This window comes from Lemur catta, chromosome 1 (assembly GCF_020740605.2).
Source record: "Lemur catta isolate mLemCat1 chromosome 1, mLemCat1.pri, whole genome shotgun sequence".
NCBI lineage: Eukaryota > Metazoa > Chordata > Mammalia > Primates > Lemuridae > Lemur > Lemur catta.
The window spans coordinates 67,824,788-67,841,108 of record NC_059128.1 but is presented as its reverse complement, the minus strand read 5'-3'; the positions used below and the strand labels follow the sequence as shown (position 1 = coordinate 67,841,108).

The following is a 16,321-nucleotide window of genomic DNA, read 5'->3' as shown; positions in this document are numbered from 1 at the left end:
AGGACAGGAGCACCCAGCACTCCCAGCTCCGGCCCCACAGCTGTCTCTGTCTGTCTATTGCACTTCCCACGGTGGCTGCTCCAGATCCCTCCTCTTCTCAAGTGCCCAGTGTCACTTCGACCTCACTTCCTGCAAGGACCAACCCTCCTCCCTAAGGAGAGCCAAGGCTATTCTGCATTTTCAACTCAACATCTCTCTCTCCTTCTAAGGCAAACCCATCCCTTTACACAGCAAATCTCCTACTGGGCAGAAACTCAAAGGTTACTGGGAAGTCTAGAAAGAGGGTTAGGGGATGACAAGAAACAGTATAGACTGATGACGTAAGACAAATACATTCAGAAGCACTTTGAAAGCTATAAGACAAAATCGCACCCGTGTATATTTTCATATACACATATCCATATAAATTTAAGGGAAGGTATTAGTATATTTAAAAGGAACGATAGTTCAGTAATCGTGCCCACTGCTAAGCAGTACCTGAGGCAGAAGCCAAGAGCTCCTGGGAGGTGGCCAGTCCCAGGACAGGCTTCTGGTACCTGGACAGGAGCCAGAGAGACTGAAGGGAGTGTTGCTTGAGCACCCAGCCCTGCAGGGACCCATCTTCTGCACCACTCACTAACACCCTGGGGCTTAGCCAGGCCAGGGCGGACACTGCCACATCCAGTGCTTGACAATGAGCCTCTTGGGGACCTAGAGAATGAGAGAGAACAAGGAAGTAAGAGATTTGGAAAGGGGGTGATGGGTAAGGGGTACCCTCCTTCCAAAGGCTCAAAACCCCATCCATTCCCCCGGTACCTGAAGAGATTCTGTAGATTCTAATGCCATCTGCTCGGTACCCAACGGCCACCTGATCACCATCTGGGCTGAGAGCCACAGAGAGGGCAGGAGAGAGGGAAGGGGAACCCAGGCACCCACGGGGCCGACCCAGAGATCCTGACCACACCTGAATCTGGGGGCCAAGAAAATGTCTTAGAGATCCCTCACCTCCACCACCTGGTCCTCCCCCAACCCCAGAACTACAGCTACCCCCATTAAAGTCCTTCTGTGGACTCTTCTCGTGGGAGCTGCCCCCACACACCCACACCCCTCTCCCTGTGGCTCTCACCATCCAAGCTCCTGCGTGGTCTTCTCAACAGAAGCCCCCACCCCTGCCCGAACATCCCCTGCCTTTGCCACTCCCTCCTCTAACCCACTGCTAGCCCTCAGGTAAGCTCACCTTGCCGTCCTCTCCAGCCGTCAGTAACTGGCCCCCCTCATGCTGGAAAAGTGCAGCAGTGACAAAGCCATGGTGGGCAGGGAAGGCAGCCAGTCGTGCCCCCTCTTGCCAGGCCCACAGCTCCACCGTCCCATCCAGCCGGCCTACAGCCACCACCCGCCCAGGCACACTGAAGGCCAAGGTACGGACAGAGGCTCCTGTGGCCCCGAGTTCCTACACAGGGAGGTAGAATTGGAGATGTCAGGGCCTGCTCTCAGCACAAGCCCGAAGTTAGCCAGAATGCTGACGTCTGTCACTCCCCACCTTCCACTCCTGTCCTCCTGTGCTTCCTCCCCCAGAGCTACACAGGACCTTCTTACCTTGGTGACTTTGAGCCCATCCACCTGGAAGAAGCTGAAGCTGCCATTCCAGCTGCCTGTAGCTACTACCTGTCCTTCTGGGTGGAAGGCAACACAGTTCAGGGACTTGGGACAGGTGTGCTGGAAGGCCAGCTGCCCACGGACTGTGTCCCACAGCTGGAGGGGAGACAGGAAGAATTGGGGTGCTGAACACAGATGCCGGAAGTTCTCCAGGGGCCACCTTGTCCAGTCTCCTGCCCTCAGCAGGGAGGGCCTCCCCTGGCCAAGCAGTCAGCAGCCTCTACCATGCTGAGAGAACAACCTCACGGGGCTGACTCAGTTTAGGGCCACTTTTACCACTGCAGCCACCCCAAATCTATGGCCTTGGGGCCACATGGATCCCTGAGTGTGGCCTTTTGACTGAAACCAAATTTTTACAGGACAAATCCTTTTAACAGTCTTACCTTTAGGCATCCACCCAGGCACACAGTGGCCAGCAGCCGGTGGTCTGGGCTGAGGCAGCAGCCAGTGATTTGGTACTGGTGAGCCTTGGTCTGGAGCACCCTAACCCAGGAAGACGACGTCAGGCCGTAGGGCCCCTGGCCACAGGCTCCCTCCTCGTTCCCTTCCTCCCGGGGCTTCCAAGAAACGGGGAAGGCCCTCACTCTGAGACGTGGGGGAGGGACGCCTTACCGACAACCGTGCTGCAGGTCCCAGAGCTCTAGGAGCCCGTCAAAGGCAGTAAGAAAGAGCGCGTTGTCCGAGAGGAATGAACAGGTGGAGATTCCATCACATCCACTCACCACAGATTTCTCCTCCTGTAAAAGCAAGTGGGGAAGCACGGCTCAGGCCACTCCTTTGCCCCTCCATGTTCCACCTTCCCAGGCCCCAACCAGAAAGGAGGCCAAGGCAAAAGGGCATCGGGCCCTTGCCTCTCTGTATTCTCAGCCTGGCACAGGTTCAAGTGGGGCCTCCTGACCCAAGTAGGGCCACATCTGCTACCTCCCTCCAAACCCCACACCTATTCCCCAAGTCACTGAAGATTTTGATGGGTCTAAGAAAATGGATGCACATATATGGGGTGGGGGACGATATGGGTGGGAAGGGGAGAGAAAGGGGCTGTGGCTCTAGAACTCACCTCTCAAGCCTCATCTACTGTTACCCGCCCATCAGCACCTCTGCTGCAATACTTCCCAGCAATTTACAGGGACCATTCTCCCCCTGTGTCTTTGGTCAGGCTCCTTGCTCAACCCAGAATGCCTGCCCTTCTCCATCCCGTGTCCTCCCATAACTACACAACTCACTCAGCTCTTAACTATGACACATGGCTATGTTTTGCTTCTTTCTTTTTTACCTTGCATGTCTTATCTCCCAACAAAATTAACCGCTTGGGAGGCAATGACAATGACCTAAGCCCTGTTCCTTGCAGTGCTCAGCACAGTGCCTTAAACGGAAGGTGTGCAGCAAACATCTGCTGTGTGACTGATTTTTTGACCAAGCCCTTGAGGGGAGCAAAGTTGCTGAATCAATCGGGGCAGTAACGGGTGGGTTTGGGTTGTGCAGGGCCCCAGGGCAGTCTGTAAGGGTTATCTGAAGGTAAATTCTGCCCTACTTTGGTTGTCATACCTGCCAAGTTCTTAGGTCCAACAAGTAAACTGTCCCACTGGCAGTGCCCACAGCTGCTCTTTGCCCATTGCGGGAGAAGGCCACGGCAGTGGGGAGTGAGGAAATTGCCAGAGACAGGCTGGAGCTAGAGAAAGAGTAGGAAGAAAGGGAGGAAATTAGGGGGAGAAAGCAAATAGGAGTCTTTCTGCATTTCTATGCCAGAATCCCCCCTCCATGGTGACTCTGGTCTGTCCTTATTCTCTAGTTTCAGACAGGGCTACAGCTTGCTCTCTGGTGGGTTTACCAGGGTTTGGGGTCAAGGGTCTTACCTTTGCTGATCCCCCATGGTCTGGGGTTTATTAAGCCATCGTAGCGTGTGCTGGAGGTGCCACCGCTGGGAGAGCAGGGGGGCCTGGCAGCAGAGAGGCGAGTCCAGGGGCTGGTTGGCTGCCTGCTGAAGCAGGAGGAGGGGGTACTGGCTGAAGATTGAAGCCTGCTGCCTCAGGAAGGTACGAAACACAGCGACGTCAGCCCCAGGGAGCTCTTGTTCTTTCTCTTTGGGGACTGAAGAAGCTATAAAAGAGAGGCAGAGTGTCACTGCGAAGCAGACCTGGACCCCATTAACCCTGGCATCAAATAAAATCATATGGTGCATCTAAAATAGTGAGTCTCGAAGTGTGGCCCTCTGGCCCCATATCAGGAACACCTGTTAAAAGTACAAAGCTTTGGGCCCCACTCCAGACCTAGGGAACCAGAATCTGGGGACTCAAGGACCTGCAATATGAACAAATTTCCCAGATAATTTTATGCTTACTAAATAAAGTTTCAGACCCTCCAGTTAAAGAGATCTAGACAAAAGGTCTCCCGAGACTCACTTGCTCACCCTCTTAGCATGTTCAACTTGAAATGGAAATGTGACTGTTTTTTTCCATTAAACCTCCCCCCACGAGCACACCCCAGAGTCCTGCATCTCAGAGAAGAAACCACCCAGTGACCCATCTCACCATAGAGGGCATGGGCCTCTAAGAGCCGAGAGACCAGACCCAATTCCAGGTGTGCAGCCACCACGTGGAGATTGGTGAGGAACTTCGAAAGAAGGCCAAAGTTCCCACTCTGGAGCTGGGAAGGTCAGTTGGGTTCGTTAAGGATGTGAAGAGGCTGCTGAGGACAGACACTCTGCCTGTGCAGCCTGGACGTCGACCCAGGGGACAAAGGCCCTCAAGAAGGAGGGCAGGAAAACGGAAGGGAGAGAGGGAAAGGGAGAGGGGGTTTGGGAGGGGGTAATGGCAGTGGAGGTGGGGTGGTAAAGGGGAGAGGAGTCTCAGAATAGCCAAAGCAATTGCTTGGGAAAAGGTGTCCATGGGGTCTAGGGACGAACCAGGTGGTAAGGCAGGTCTCCCAGAGCCTCAGGAGGGCAACTTCGGAAGGTGCCTGAGGCATCAGGGTCACATGTCTTCCAGAGCTGAGCTGTAAAAACAGGCATTAAGAAGGGCTCAGCCTAGCAGCATCCCCAAGATCCTAGCACTGAAGCTACGGGAAGAGTCATCACACACTGGGGTGGCAGGAGAGGCAGCCAGCAGATGGGGAGCCCCAGTGGGGGGTCCTGGCCTCCAGGCCCAGCCCCCACACTCAGTGCCCAGGCTGACTCGGGCTGCAGTCACCTGCGATCAGGATGTGTGCTGTGTCCTCCAACCCCAGCCTCTTCCCATAGCGACGTTTAGCTGCTGTTCTCAGGGACCCATCAGGAAGGCAGAGCCGGGCACCAGGGCGCTCCAGAGGGCCCTCCCCTAGCAAACTGTCCACACATGAAGAAGGAAGAGGAGAGAGGGAAGAGAGAGAGGAAGCCTGTCAGTGAGCATCCTGGCCAGCAGTGGGCTCCCATTCCCACCTTCATAGTGGTAACTGGAGTAGTGGCCCATTCGGGGTCTGGAAGACAGGCGTTGGGGCCATACATGGGGTCTGGGAGACAGGCATTGGGGCCATACATGGGGTCTGGGAGACAGGCATTGGGGCCATACATGGGGTCTGGAAGACAGGTGTTGGGGCCATACATGGGGTCTGGAAGACAGGCGTTGGGGCCATACATGGGGTCTGGGAGACAGGCACTGGGGCCATACATGGGGTCTGGAAGACAGGCGTTGGGGCCATACATGGGGCCCTGGATCAAAGATGGGAAGGCACAATGAGGTTGGTGGGAGCTCAGCTGGGGGCACCTGTACCTGCGCAGACTCTGGACGAGGTAGGCAAACGGGCCCATGGGGTAGGGGTCTCTACTGTTACCAGCAGCCACTGCTTCTTCCCAGACCTTAGTTCCCCTGGGCAGTGTCCGCCATGCACTCAGCACTCCATGCAGCTGGTCCACAGTCAGACCTGAAAACCAAAGTCTCTGAGGCCCTCACCTAACCACACAGTTCACCCCCCCCACAGCACCTGGTCCCCCTTTGCACTGCTTGCTGAGACCCCAGTGGAACCACAGTCATCCGACCCTCAGGCTCCCAACCCAGCCCAACCACTGACCACTGCGTGTGACCTCAAGGGCAGCCAGGGCATGGGGAAGGACGTCGGTCCCATGCTCTTGCTCCAGGGTGCTCAGGATGTGCTGCAGCAGCAGGGGCACCGTGGCAGGCAGGGTCCGGAGTCTCTCAGACACCTTGGGGGGACGGGGCTTCAGTCAGCGGTGGGAGGAGCAGCTTTGGTTGTGGAGTAGGAAGGGGCAGCAGGAAGCACAGTGGGAAGGGATGAAGTGAAGAGCAGGGGTAGAAGAGAAGTGGGGGCGGGGTGGGGTGGGGCTGGGGAAGGGGTGATCGCAAGATGGTGAGGACAAGGGATGGGGATGAGACCAAGAAGCTGAACGAATGGCAGTGGGATTAGGACTCGGAAGATGAGGAGCAACAGACCTGCTCGTACAGCGTGAAGAGGCGCAGGTGATCGGTGACCAGGCGCAGGTAGAGCGGCAGGCCGGAGCCCCGCTTCACCAGCAGCAGCTGCATCTGACGAGACCAGGAGGACTCGTGTGGGCGCCAGGAGGCCTGTCCACAGCCGGCCCCTGCCCAAGCACCAGGCCCAGTGCGAGGCAGCACCCCCTGCCTCGAGTCCCCGTAGGGGACAAACCCATGGCATCACCTCAGGACACAACCCTCCCTCCCCCACACCACTCTGCCCAGCCAGCCCCTGCCGGGGAACCCCTGTGACCCAGCCTACCCCACTGACAACCACCACTTCACTCGTCCCCACACCCCAACAGGCCCCAACAGGGCCATTCACCAGGGGGAAAAGGCAGGGTGATATTATCGGGAATCACAGTTATCTTATTAACAACTTCCCCTGGCACAGAGCTCCTGAGAAAACACAGGAGCAGGTCTGTGCGAGGCAGCTGGCAGTCTCAGCACCCCAGCTCCCACACTCGCCCCATACACCCGCCGGCCCTGGTCTAGACCCAACCTGGTTGTTAAAAGGCGTCTCCTCCAGCCGCTTCCCGTACAGAGCCAGCTCCTCTCTCACCAGCCGGGCCCGGGCAGATGGCTCCAGAGGTCCCAGGGCCACCACCTGGGCACCCTGGCTCTGCTCAAGGTTCTCTCCCAGGCCCGAGTCACTAGACACACTCAGCACCAGCTGTACCCACTGTGATATTCAAGCAAAGGGGCAGGAAGGTAGAAAGAAAATCATTAGAGAGGCCTCTGTCCTCCCTGCCACATGCCCTCCTTCTCCTCAACCTGCTTCCCACACCCACCTCGTTCTCACACTCACCCGGGGAATGTTCTTTGGGATCCAGTCTGAGATCAGCTGCCCATTCTGGTCCACCAACCTGTCAGCCCCATCGACAATCAGGACCAGGGTCTGCCCAGGTTGCAGGCACTGTGCAGACTTGGGCAGCAGCCTCTGCTGCAGCTCCCACACCAGGCCTCTGCACGTGGAGGGGAAGTCAGGGTTAGTGGGAGAGAGACGCAGGGGCGGTACCGTGGGGCCCCAGCAAGGCCAGGCTACTTGGGGGTACACACCGGTAGGTGTTGGGGAGAGCGCTCAGCTCTTTCAGTTGTCGATGCAGGTAGGTACAGAGGCGTCTGAGCAAGGTGAGGGCAAGACCCTGGTCAGGGCGAGCCCCTGAAAAGTGGAAGAAGACTGAGGGGGCCACCTTGGCCCCATCAGGAGCCTGCAGGGCTGATACAAGGGATGCCTACAGAGGGAAGGAACAGAAAACATGGTCACTTTTTACATGCACAAGCTCCCTGTGCCACCCTCCTTAGCCCACACAGCCCTCCCTCCCTCCCTCCCGCCTAAGCCCCTGAGACTGTACCAGGAAAGCTGTCTTGCCCTGGCCCGACTGCCCAGTCACTAGGCTCAGCCTCCCGTGGTGCAGCATCAGCTGCTGTACTGTGTCCTGGAGAAGGCGTGGTCGGGCAGGACTCGGTGGCTTCTGTAGCTGCTGGAACGTGGCTTGGACCAAGTCATCATCTGGGGGGGACACTGGCTGCTCCAGCTGGGCTCCAGGCTGAGGGCACATGGGACAGTGGCTGTTCATGTCGCCATGCTCCTCAGGACCCCCAGGCCTAAAACTCACAGAGCCCCCACCCAGTTACCTCCTACCCAGGATACCCAGACCACCCTCCCCCCCTCGTCTCCTCAGCTCCTGCTGACCTGCAGGTGAAGCTTCTGGATCATATCCCACACATCCTGGAGAACCAACTGCCCAAACTCCTCCAGCCCCCCAACATAGGGCCGGCCAGCTGCTACACCCCCCCACTCACAGGGGTATCTGTGGGCAAAGCAAGCACAACTAGAGTCAGAGCAGGCCTGACCACAGGCCACATCTCTCTATACATGTGCCCTCTACCTCCCCCAGCTCACCTGCGGCAGGTAATCCCTTTCTGTCTGCTCAGGTAGCTCTTCAGTTCTGAGACCCGATGTGCAGCCTCTTCAGACTCAGAAACAAAGTCAGATTTCCAGGCATCTGGCACAGAGCTGAACACCAAAGACCGCAAAAGGGGGCCTAGACTCAGACCCCAGCCTCTCTCCACCAACCCTCGGACATGGCCGTGGGCACATGGAGTGATCTCCTGACTTCAGCTCCAAGGCTGATTTGGGGCTGCAGAAGCACACTCTCTGAGTCCTATTTCCTGCATCGCTCCCCTCTTATACTCTCAATGCCGGGGAGAGAAGACTGAGCCTGCCTGGCTTTTGGGGGCAGGGAAACCTGACCCCAGTGGCCACAGAAAGTACCTGAGGAAGCTGGAATCCCGGAAGTAGATGAGACCTGGGGCAGAAGGCTGCAGGCGTTGGTCCCGATTCAGGAACTGCATCACCTCCATCTCTGTCACAGAGCGCCCTGAAGGGTACTGCTGGGCCTGCAGTAAGGGCAGAGACCAGAGGGTTCAGTCCTAGGTCACACTGACCCCTCCTCCGGACCTGCCGTGGCCCCAGGGCTCCTTCATCTCACCTATGTTCCTCCCTCCCTTGCTCCCTCCAGACATAAGCAATAAAATATAGCTAATAGCTAACATTTTTTTTTTTTTTGAGACAGAGTCTCACTCTGTCACCCCAGCTACAGTGCAATGGCATCATCACAGCTCACAGCAACCTCAAACTCCTGGGCTCAAGCGATCCTCCTGCCTCAGCCTCCAGAGTAGCTGGGACTACAGGCACAAGCCAGGATGCCTGGCTAATTTTTCTATTTTTAACAGAGACTGGGTCTCACTCTTGCTCAGGCTGGTCTTGAACCGACCTCAAGCAATCCTTTCACCTCGGCCTCCCAGAATGCTAGGATTACAGGTGTGAGCCACCATGCCCAGCCAATAGTTAACATTATTGAATGCCTGTCATGTATTAAGCATTCTTTTACAGATTTTTAATTCTCATAATAACCCTGCAGTATAGATGTCATTGTTTCTCTTTAATATGAGGGGAAATTGAGGCCAAGTTAGATTAAGCTGCTTCCCACAAAGCCACATGACCTGTAGATGACAGAAGGGAGAGAACCCAGATCTGTCTGATGGCAACATCTAGTCAGACCTACCTGCTAACCCCAGAGGGACATCGCAGAGGAATTTCCTCACCTAGGACTTGGCCACACACAGTATCTTCTGCTTGTGTTTCACTTCAGGTCTCAAGGACCTGCCTGTACATAGTCCCAGGGTTCCTGACAAACCGTGGCTTCTCCTCACCCCTGCCCCAAGTTTTGTTTCCCCCCTGCCCTCCTCCAGCCCCGTCTGCCTTACCCAGCGGAAGTGCGGGTGGTCAGGGAGGTTGTAGCTGGGCGGAACGTAGCCGTACCGGGAACCCAGAATCCCCACGAACAGCTGCGCGTTCTCCACCTCCCCGAGGCACACTTCCAGCTGTCTGCAGGCAGGGTCACGGGGACACACAGGAGTCACTGGGGGCATGGTGTCAAGGAACACAGGCACAAACGGGGAGACAGGGCCCGGGCTCACAACTGAGCGAAGTCAAGGCAGGCTGCTCCTGTCAGCACCCGCGGGGCAACTCCCTGCCCCCGCCCGCACCCGTTCCCGCAGCCCCGACCCTGCCCACCTCAGTTCCAGCACGCAAGCCCCCGGTCCCCGACCCAGGCCCTCTTCTCTGTGGCCCCCAAACCTGTTCCTACGGGTCTCCTCCTCAGTGACGCCCCAGCGCAGGTCGATGCCGTGAAGGCTGATGCGGTGCGGGGCCGCCCGCGCCTGCAGTGCTGGCAGCACGGACCGCAGCAGCAGGTCCCGCTCCCCATGCATGTCTCGGAAGGTGGATGAAATGAAAAGCCGGACGCTGCGCCACCTGGAGGTAAGCAGAGGGCTGGGCTCAGTCTGGGGATCAGCCACACGACCCAATCCACGGTCACTGCTTTGGTCACCCTTCAGCGCTGAGAACCAGCCAGGTAGGACGGATGGCAGAGCGGTGTGCACCAGGCCTCCAGGGAATAACTTGCACGCAGTCTCAACAGCAGGGCCCTGGAATTTAAACCCCACTTGCTATTTCACGTGCACCCTTCTTCTTTCAGCTAATCATTATTATGAACTTACTATCTATTGATGACAGCACTGTGAGGTACACATTAGCATTATCTCCATTTTACCAATCAAGAAACTATAGCTCTAAGAAAGTAAGCAACTAGCCCAATAATCAACATACTATTTGGCAAGACCGGGATGAAAAAGCAAGAACCTGGGCTCTTAAGTCCTCTGCTTAAGCCCTGGCTATATGGCCAAGATGTTTGCTACCCTCCCTGCATTCTACCCTCCTTTCCCTAGTAAAGAAAGGAGCTTGTTCCCGATCTGACAGCTTCCTTTGCTAGAGAAACCCCTGCCTGGGAAAGAGGAAGCATACCTTAGTGAAGAGAACAAGCAGCATCTCAACAGCCAGAATTTCAGTCCCAGAGCTTCTCCAGGTTTTGACTGCAACCCCTCCCAATTCACACAGGCATAGAAACACAGACTGACCCTTGCTGGGAAACCGGAGCCAAGGGGGATGGAGTATCCTCTTCCAGTGGCCGGAGAGACTTGCCCCCTGTTTTTCCTGGTGCTGGTGGAATCTTGAATATCTTGTCCATTTGATCAACATGTTCCAGAAGACGGGAGGCTCCACGCTCTGCAATGAACCTGACATAAATAGCAACAAAATAAATGATAGTAGAACACCAAAGGTCAGAATCAAGAAGGTCTTCAAAGAGGGGCAGGGGGACAAAGACATGGCCAGGTTAGGTCACCAGTTAACTGGAGCTCCTTAAGAAAGTGACCATAAGCAGACTTCAAATAAACAAGGCTGCAGAACCATAGGAATAAAGGGAAAGAGAAGAAGCCCAGCCCTAGCCCCTCCTGCTGTGCATGGTGGTCATCAGCTTGGGCCACGGGCATTTGGGCGAGACTAAGGTGTAAAGACGAAAGCCATCCCCTTCTGGGACTGATCAGCTCTCTACCAGCCATGAAAGTTCCCTGGAGGAGAAATGTGCACAGGGCTTCCTAGTAGGAGTTGAGAGAAACAGGTAACATCCAAAGGAAAAGGCATGAGAGAAAACAAGTAAATGAGAAGGCTAAGGGTGGAGAGAAAGACAAAGTAAAAAGATTTCTGTAATTCAGCAAAAACATATGGGATTTTCTCTGGATCAAGAATTGAAAAAAAGCCACATGATATGACCAACTCTTGAGCTGTTCCCTTAAAAGTAAACAGTGCAATCTCTCATGTCCCTTTTCCTCTTTCTTACTGGATAGAATACAAACTTGGCTAGATATAAAGATAGCTGGAGTTGAAGCAGCCATCTGGAACCATCTGGAACCTGAGTCCCTATGGCACTGTGTTGCTGCTATGCCTGGACAGCTGTAAAAGAGGAATAAACTTCTATCTTGCTTAAAAAAAGAAGTGAACAAAGTAGAGGCCACAGATAATCTCTTAAAGATGTTCTAACAAAGTCCCCAATCCCTTCAGTGTCCATCTTGTACTCACTTCAGTATCCCATCAGTACAGCCCGATAGTGTCACATCGCTGGGATTTGAATCTGGTGATCTGGCAACGGGAAGAAGCAGTCACTAACCATCAGAAACAATGCCTGGAACACAGAGTCACTGCCCCCTAACACCTTAAGAGGGACAAACCCACCTCTGCACCTTTAATAGGGTTATGTGCTAGGCTAGGGCTGGGGTAGACCCTCACAAAGGGGTACTGAGCTAGGCTGAAGACTTCAGAGAAGGTTCCAGCATCTGAAGTGCAACAGACATAAGAAGGCAGAGTTGGGGAAGTGCCTGGCGAATGGGAGTGACCACGCTTTGGCAGTAGAAAGGAAATAGGGATCACTTACTCTGACAGTGGGCAGGGAGTGTAAGCATCCTTACATGTATATGTTCTTTCTTAGGAGAACACCAACAAAGAGGCACTTGGAATTCACATGCTGCCAGAAAATGTGTTTGGCCGCATTTATCATTTTCTCATGCATTCTTTGGCCAAAGAGGATGACCCTGTCCACCTGTAAGATGAAAGAGGAGGTACAGAGACTAAAAACAAAAGGATAGGCGAGATCAGGACATCAGGAGATGAGATCTCTGAGGACTGGGGAATTAGGAGAACTCTGAGAGGAGTGGGAAACTGCCTCTTCTGAGAACACTTAAAATGAGGGAAGCCACTATACCCTGATGGGGGTGAGGGTGGCAAATCAAAGTTGAGGTAGGGGTTTGGGCAGTGGTAGGTGGCTCACTCAGGCACACAAGAGCTGATTGTTAAGTTCTTAGGAATTTTGTGAGCAGTTATTAAACATGGCCGTGAAATTATCTGAACTTAAAATTAAATAAGTTATATATTAAAAAAGGTAATAAATACTTACAACTCATCACTTCCTAATTATTTTATTACACTTTACTATTATCCACTCTTTTTTTTTTTTTTTTTTTTTGAGACAGAGTCTCACTCTGTTGCCCAGGCTAGAGTGCCATGGAATCAGCCTAGCTCACAGCAACCTCAAACTCCTGGGCTCAAGCAATCCTCCTGCCTCAGCCTCCCAAGTAGCTGGGACTACAGGCATGCGCCACCATGCCTAGCTAATTTTTTCTACACATTTTTAGTTGTCCAGCTAATTTCTTTCTATTTTTAGTAGAGACAGGGTCTCGCTCTTGCTCAGGCTGGTCTCGAACTCCTGAGCTCAAACAATCCACCCACCTCGGCCTCCCAGAGTGCTAGGATCACAGGCGTGAGCCACCACACCCCGCTTCTATTATCCACTCTTGAGCTCATTTACATCTACTCTATCAGTATTGCAGATATACTGTACAGTGATGTGCTACTGAGCCCCTCTTCCCAACTCTGTGTTTAGTGACACCATGTTGGTAGCCTGAAATCAGCCACAGTAAGACTGTTTACATCATGGAAATAAGCAAATGCTATTAGCCAAGACTTATTTTTCTAGACAGCTGGTTGTTAAACATTTACCAGCACACCTCTGGGGGTTGAGGGGGAGGTTGTATACAGTAGGGAGCTAATCTGAGTATTATCCATGGTTTGAAAGGTCCGCTTTGAGAGGTCAAGAAATGAGATATATCAGTTGTAGAGAAAAGTGTGGGGAAGGAGTGAGTTTCTCAAGGACTGGGCAGTACTCACAGGAACCCTTTGGACAGCCAGAGACAGCAGGTATTTCCCAAAATTATCCAGGAGCCATTCATCCTCTTCAACCAAATCCTGAAGGAAAAGTACTCACATTACCTGGTTGCACAAGAGATCAACAAGCAACAAACACCACAGTTTGCTTGGGAAATCTTCAGAAGTGCATATATCCATGCCTTTACTAAATATTCGGGTTTTTCCCAGGCCTGTGTCCTTTATACATTTTTGGATGGTAGGGGTGGGTGTCTGACCTGAACTTGGGCCTGGAGCTCGATGGCAGTCTTCAGGATACCTTCTTCTGCCTTAAGCACCACAGTCTTCGGGGTGCCACTTCCGCACAGCAAGAGATCCGCCTGCTCCGCCCTCGCAACCATCATTCCAATCAACAGCAGCACATAGTTCAGGGGGGGCTGATTGGACATGCATCAGGCTGAAAAGAAGCTCCCCTATTTTGGAATTCACCCTTGCCCACCCAGCCCTGGAGGCCAAACACTTCCATCAGTTTGGAAGAAGGGCAAAGGGGACAAATCCCCAGTTAGGAGGGGTCAGCTTCAGCAGCCTCAGGAAGAGATGATGGGTCAGGGAGAGTAGAGAAAAGCCAGGATTCCAGCCCCCAAGTTCAACACTGGGATGTAGTGCGGTGACAGTAAGACATATTTTGGCAAAGGAAATTTAAAGAGGACTAAGTACCAGCCAAATGTGAAATGTTAGTGTTATAATCCATACACAGGGTTGAAACTACATCCTAGGAATTGTCCCTAGGAACTGAGGACTGATACTTGGAAGCAAAGTCATGTCATTTATTTCAGTCTGTGTGCTTGGCTGGGAGAACCAGGTCTGGGAACAGGATACCTCTCAGGATCACCAGCATCCCACCAACCCCTTAGAGAATGCTTTTCATTTGCCTACCCCTTGTGAGTTGCTCTTGGGACAGAGCTTGTCTGCACAGGCATCTGTCAGATAGACCAAGAGGGTGCGGCCTGGCAGTGGGGGCAGGCTGTGCTTCACAGAGAGGTTCACAGCTGTCTCCAAGGCCTGTCGATACCGGTTTAGCATCTCACTGTCATATTTCCACTGTCTGCAGGCAGGAAAGACACAGACACAGGGGCTTACCTGTCTGCCACTTTGAGGCAGATGGGGAGATGAGAACTTGCCACTCAAGTATTGAGTCGTCGCCTACCCTCCGCAAGCACTACCACCACCTTCCACAGCCACCTCCACTGCTGGTATAGGAGACTAGGGCAGAGCTTCCCTTTGCCCCCATTCCACAGGACTCTTCCAATCCATTCTCACGGCAGGAGAGGGGAAGTCACCCAGAGACCCGCTCTCTGAAATCACCTGCTACACTTAACACATTAATCCACACTTATTTCATGAGGCAAGATTTAACTGCTACATATTTTTAAATGGTATTTTTTAATTTATTTTTATTTATTTATTTTTTTTGAGACAGAATGTCGCTCTGTTGCCTGGGCTAGAGTTAGTGCCATGGTGTCAGCCTAGCTCACAGCAACCTCAAACTCCTGGGCTTAAGCAATTCTTCTGCCTCAGCCTCCCAAGTAGCTGGGACTACAGGCATGCAACACCATGCCCAGCTAATTTTTTTCTATATATATTGTTAGTTGTCCAGATAACTTATTTCTATTTTTAGTAGAGACAGGGTCTCGCTCATGCTCAGGCTGGTCTCAAACTCCTGACCTTGAGCGATCCTCCCACCTCGGCCCCCCAGAGTGCTAGGATTACAGGTGTGAGCCACTGCGGCCAGCTTTTAAATGGTATTTTAAAGAGCAAATACTAAATTCTTATGCCACTGATTAGCTATGGAAACCAGGTAATTAAAGAAGAAAGAATTGAACACTCATCCCACCTTTGCTATACAATCTATTTCAGAGTGAGCTTTAGTTGATAAGGGAGGCTTTTTAGAATTCTAGTTAATAAATATGGGGAACGATGGACAACCTCCATTCTGCAACTGCCAATGAAACAACTGGTTCAGCAAAGATTATCAATGGATGAGCCATTAACTACATAGTGAGATTGGTCTATTACTATCTAAAAGCACTCATCAATCTTACCATCACTTTGAGTGGGACCACCAGACTTTTGTGCTTCCTGATCTTATATTCTATCAGGAGGCAAAAAAATTCTGATGGTCCCACTCAAATAGTGTACATAGGGTCACCTATGAAATTCTTCCAAAAAAAAAAAAAACAATAACAAAATCTCTGAATCTATTAAAGCCTTTAGAGTTAATGCCCAGTGTACACGAAATAGAAAAACAAGGTAGATGACACCATAAGGAAGTAGGTAAATCCAGAATGTGGGACATTCTGTGGGGCACCTGAACCTGGTTTCCACAGCAATTCAATGGCATAGAATTTAAGAGACTTAAAGATCAAATGCAATGTGTAGGCCAGGTATGGTGGCTCATGCCTATAATCCTAGCACTCTGGAAGGCCAAGGCAGGGGGATCACTTGAGCTCAGGAGTTCAAGACCAGCCTGAGTAAGAGCAAGACCCCATCTCTACCAAAAATAGAAAAAATTAGCTGGGCATGGTGGTGGGTGACTGTAGTCCCAGCTACTTGAGAGGCCAAAGCAGGAGGATTGTTTAAGCTCAGGAGTTGGAGGTTGCAGTGAGCTATGATGACGCCACTGCACTCTACCAGGGGTGAGAGATCAAGACTCTGTCTCAAAAAAAAAAAAAAAATGCAATGTGTAGACCTTGTTTAGAATCAAACCCAACAGGGTGGCAGTCCAAATAGTATTCCTGTTTTGAATAAAACTGTGAAATGATATTTTTAGACAATTAGCAAATTTGAAAATGGACTAGATAATAGATAATACCAAGGAATTATTTTCAGTTTCATTAGGTATATTGATAACCATTCTGATTACATAAGACAATGTCCATTTTTAAAGACAGAACATTAAACATGGTGAGGTAAAATAAAATGTATCATATTATTTGGCATTTGTTTTAAATACATCTTCAAAAGAAAAAAAGAAAAAGAAAAAGAAAAATGATCAGTAAAGGAAATGTGATAAAATCTAAATAATCATTGAATCTGGCTAACAGTTTTATGGGAGTCTATT

At 52.2% G+C, this 16,321-nt stretch overlaps 1 protein-coding gene across 1 annotated transcript in view; it reads right to left on the bottom strand.

Moving 5' to 3' along the window:
• Nucleotides 1-16,321, bottom strand: part of TEP1 (telomerase associated protein 1) — a 36,326-nt gene that overhangs the window by 7,139 nt on the left and 12,866 nt on the right. The window contains exons 13-41 of the mRNA XM_045527341.1: nucleotides 14,137-14,305; nucleotides 13,479-13,637; nucleotides 13,225-13,302; nucleotides 11,970-12,100; nucleotides 11,584-11,643; nucleotides 10,584-10,742; nucleotides 9,745-9,921; nucleotides 9,372-9,492; nucleotides 8,377-8,501; nucleotides 8,005-8,118; nucleotides 7,795-7,912; nucleotides 7,454-7,648; nucleotides 7,158-7,333; nucleotides 6,907-7,063; nucleotides 6,601-6,780; nucleotides 6,057-6,149; nucleotides 5,677-5,809; nucleotides 5,379-5,529; nucleotides 4,821-4,954; nucleotides 4,538-4,626; nucleotides 4,164-4,278; nucleotides 3,489-3,732; nucleotides 3,181-3,304; nucleotides 2,248-2,372; nucleotides 2,019-2,118; nucleotides 1,576-1,731; nucleotides 1,217-1,429; nucleotides 796-949; nucleotides 478-690 (exon numbers count right to left, since the gene is read on the bottom strand). Of these exons, the coding sequence (XP_045383297.1) occupies nucleotides 478-690; nucleotides 796-949; nucleotides 1,217-1,429; nucleotides 1,576-1,731; nucleotides 2,019-2,118; nucleotides 2,248-2,372; nucleotides 3,181-3,304; nucleotides 3,489-3,732; nucleotides 4,164-4,278; nucleotides 4,538-4,626; nucleotides 4,821-4,954; nucleotides 5,379-5,529; nucleotides 5,677-5,809; nucleotides 6,057-6,149; nucleotides 6,601-6,780; nucleotides 6,907-7,063; nucleotides 7,158-7,333; nucleotides 7,454-7,648; nucleotides 7,795-7,912; nucleotides 8,005-8,118; nucleotides 8,377-8,501; nucleotides 9,372-9,492; nucleotides 9,745-9,921; nucleotides 10,584-10,742; nucleotides 11,584-11,643; nucleotides 11,970-12,100; nucleotides 13,225-13,302; nucleotides 13,479-13,637; nucleotides 14,137-14,305 (4,163 nt within the window). The remainder of the gene's footprint in view (nucleotides 1-477; nucleotides 691-795; nucleotides 950-1,216; nucleotides 1,430-1,575; nucleotides 1,732-2,018; nucleotides 2,119-2,247; nucleotides 2,373-3,180; nucleotides 3,305-3,488; nucleotides 3,733-4,163; nucleotides 4,279-4,537; nucleotides 4,627-4,820; nucleotides 4,955-5,378; nucleotides 5,530-5,676; nucleotides 5,810-6,056; nucleotides 6,150-6,600; nucleotides 6,781-6,906; nucleotides 7,064-7,157; nucleotides 7,334-7,453; nucleotides 7,649-7,794; nucleotides 7,913-8,004; nucleotides 8,119-8,376; nucleotides 8,502-9,371; nucleotides 9,493-9,744; nucleotides 9,922-10,583; nucleotides 10,743-11,583; nucleotides 11,644-11,969; nucleotides 12,101-13,224; nucleotides 13,303-13,478; nucleotides 13,638-14,136; nucleotides 14,306-16,321) is intronic.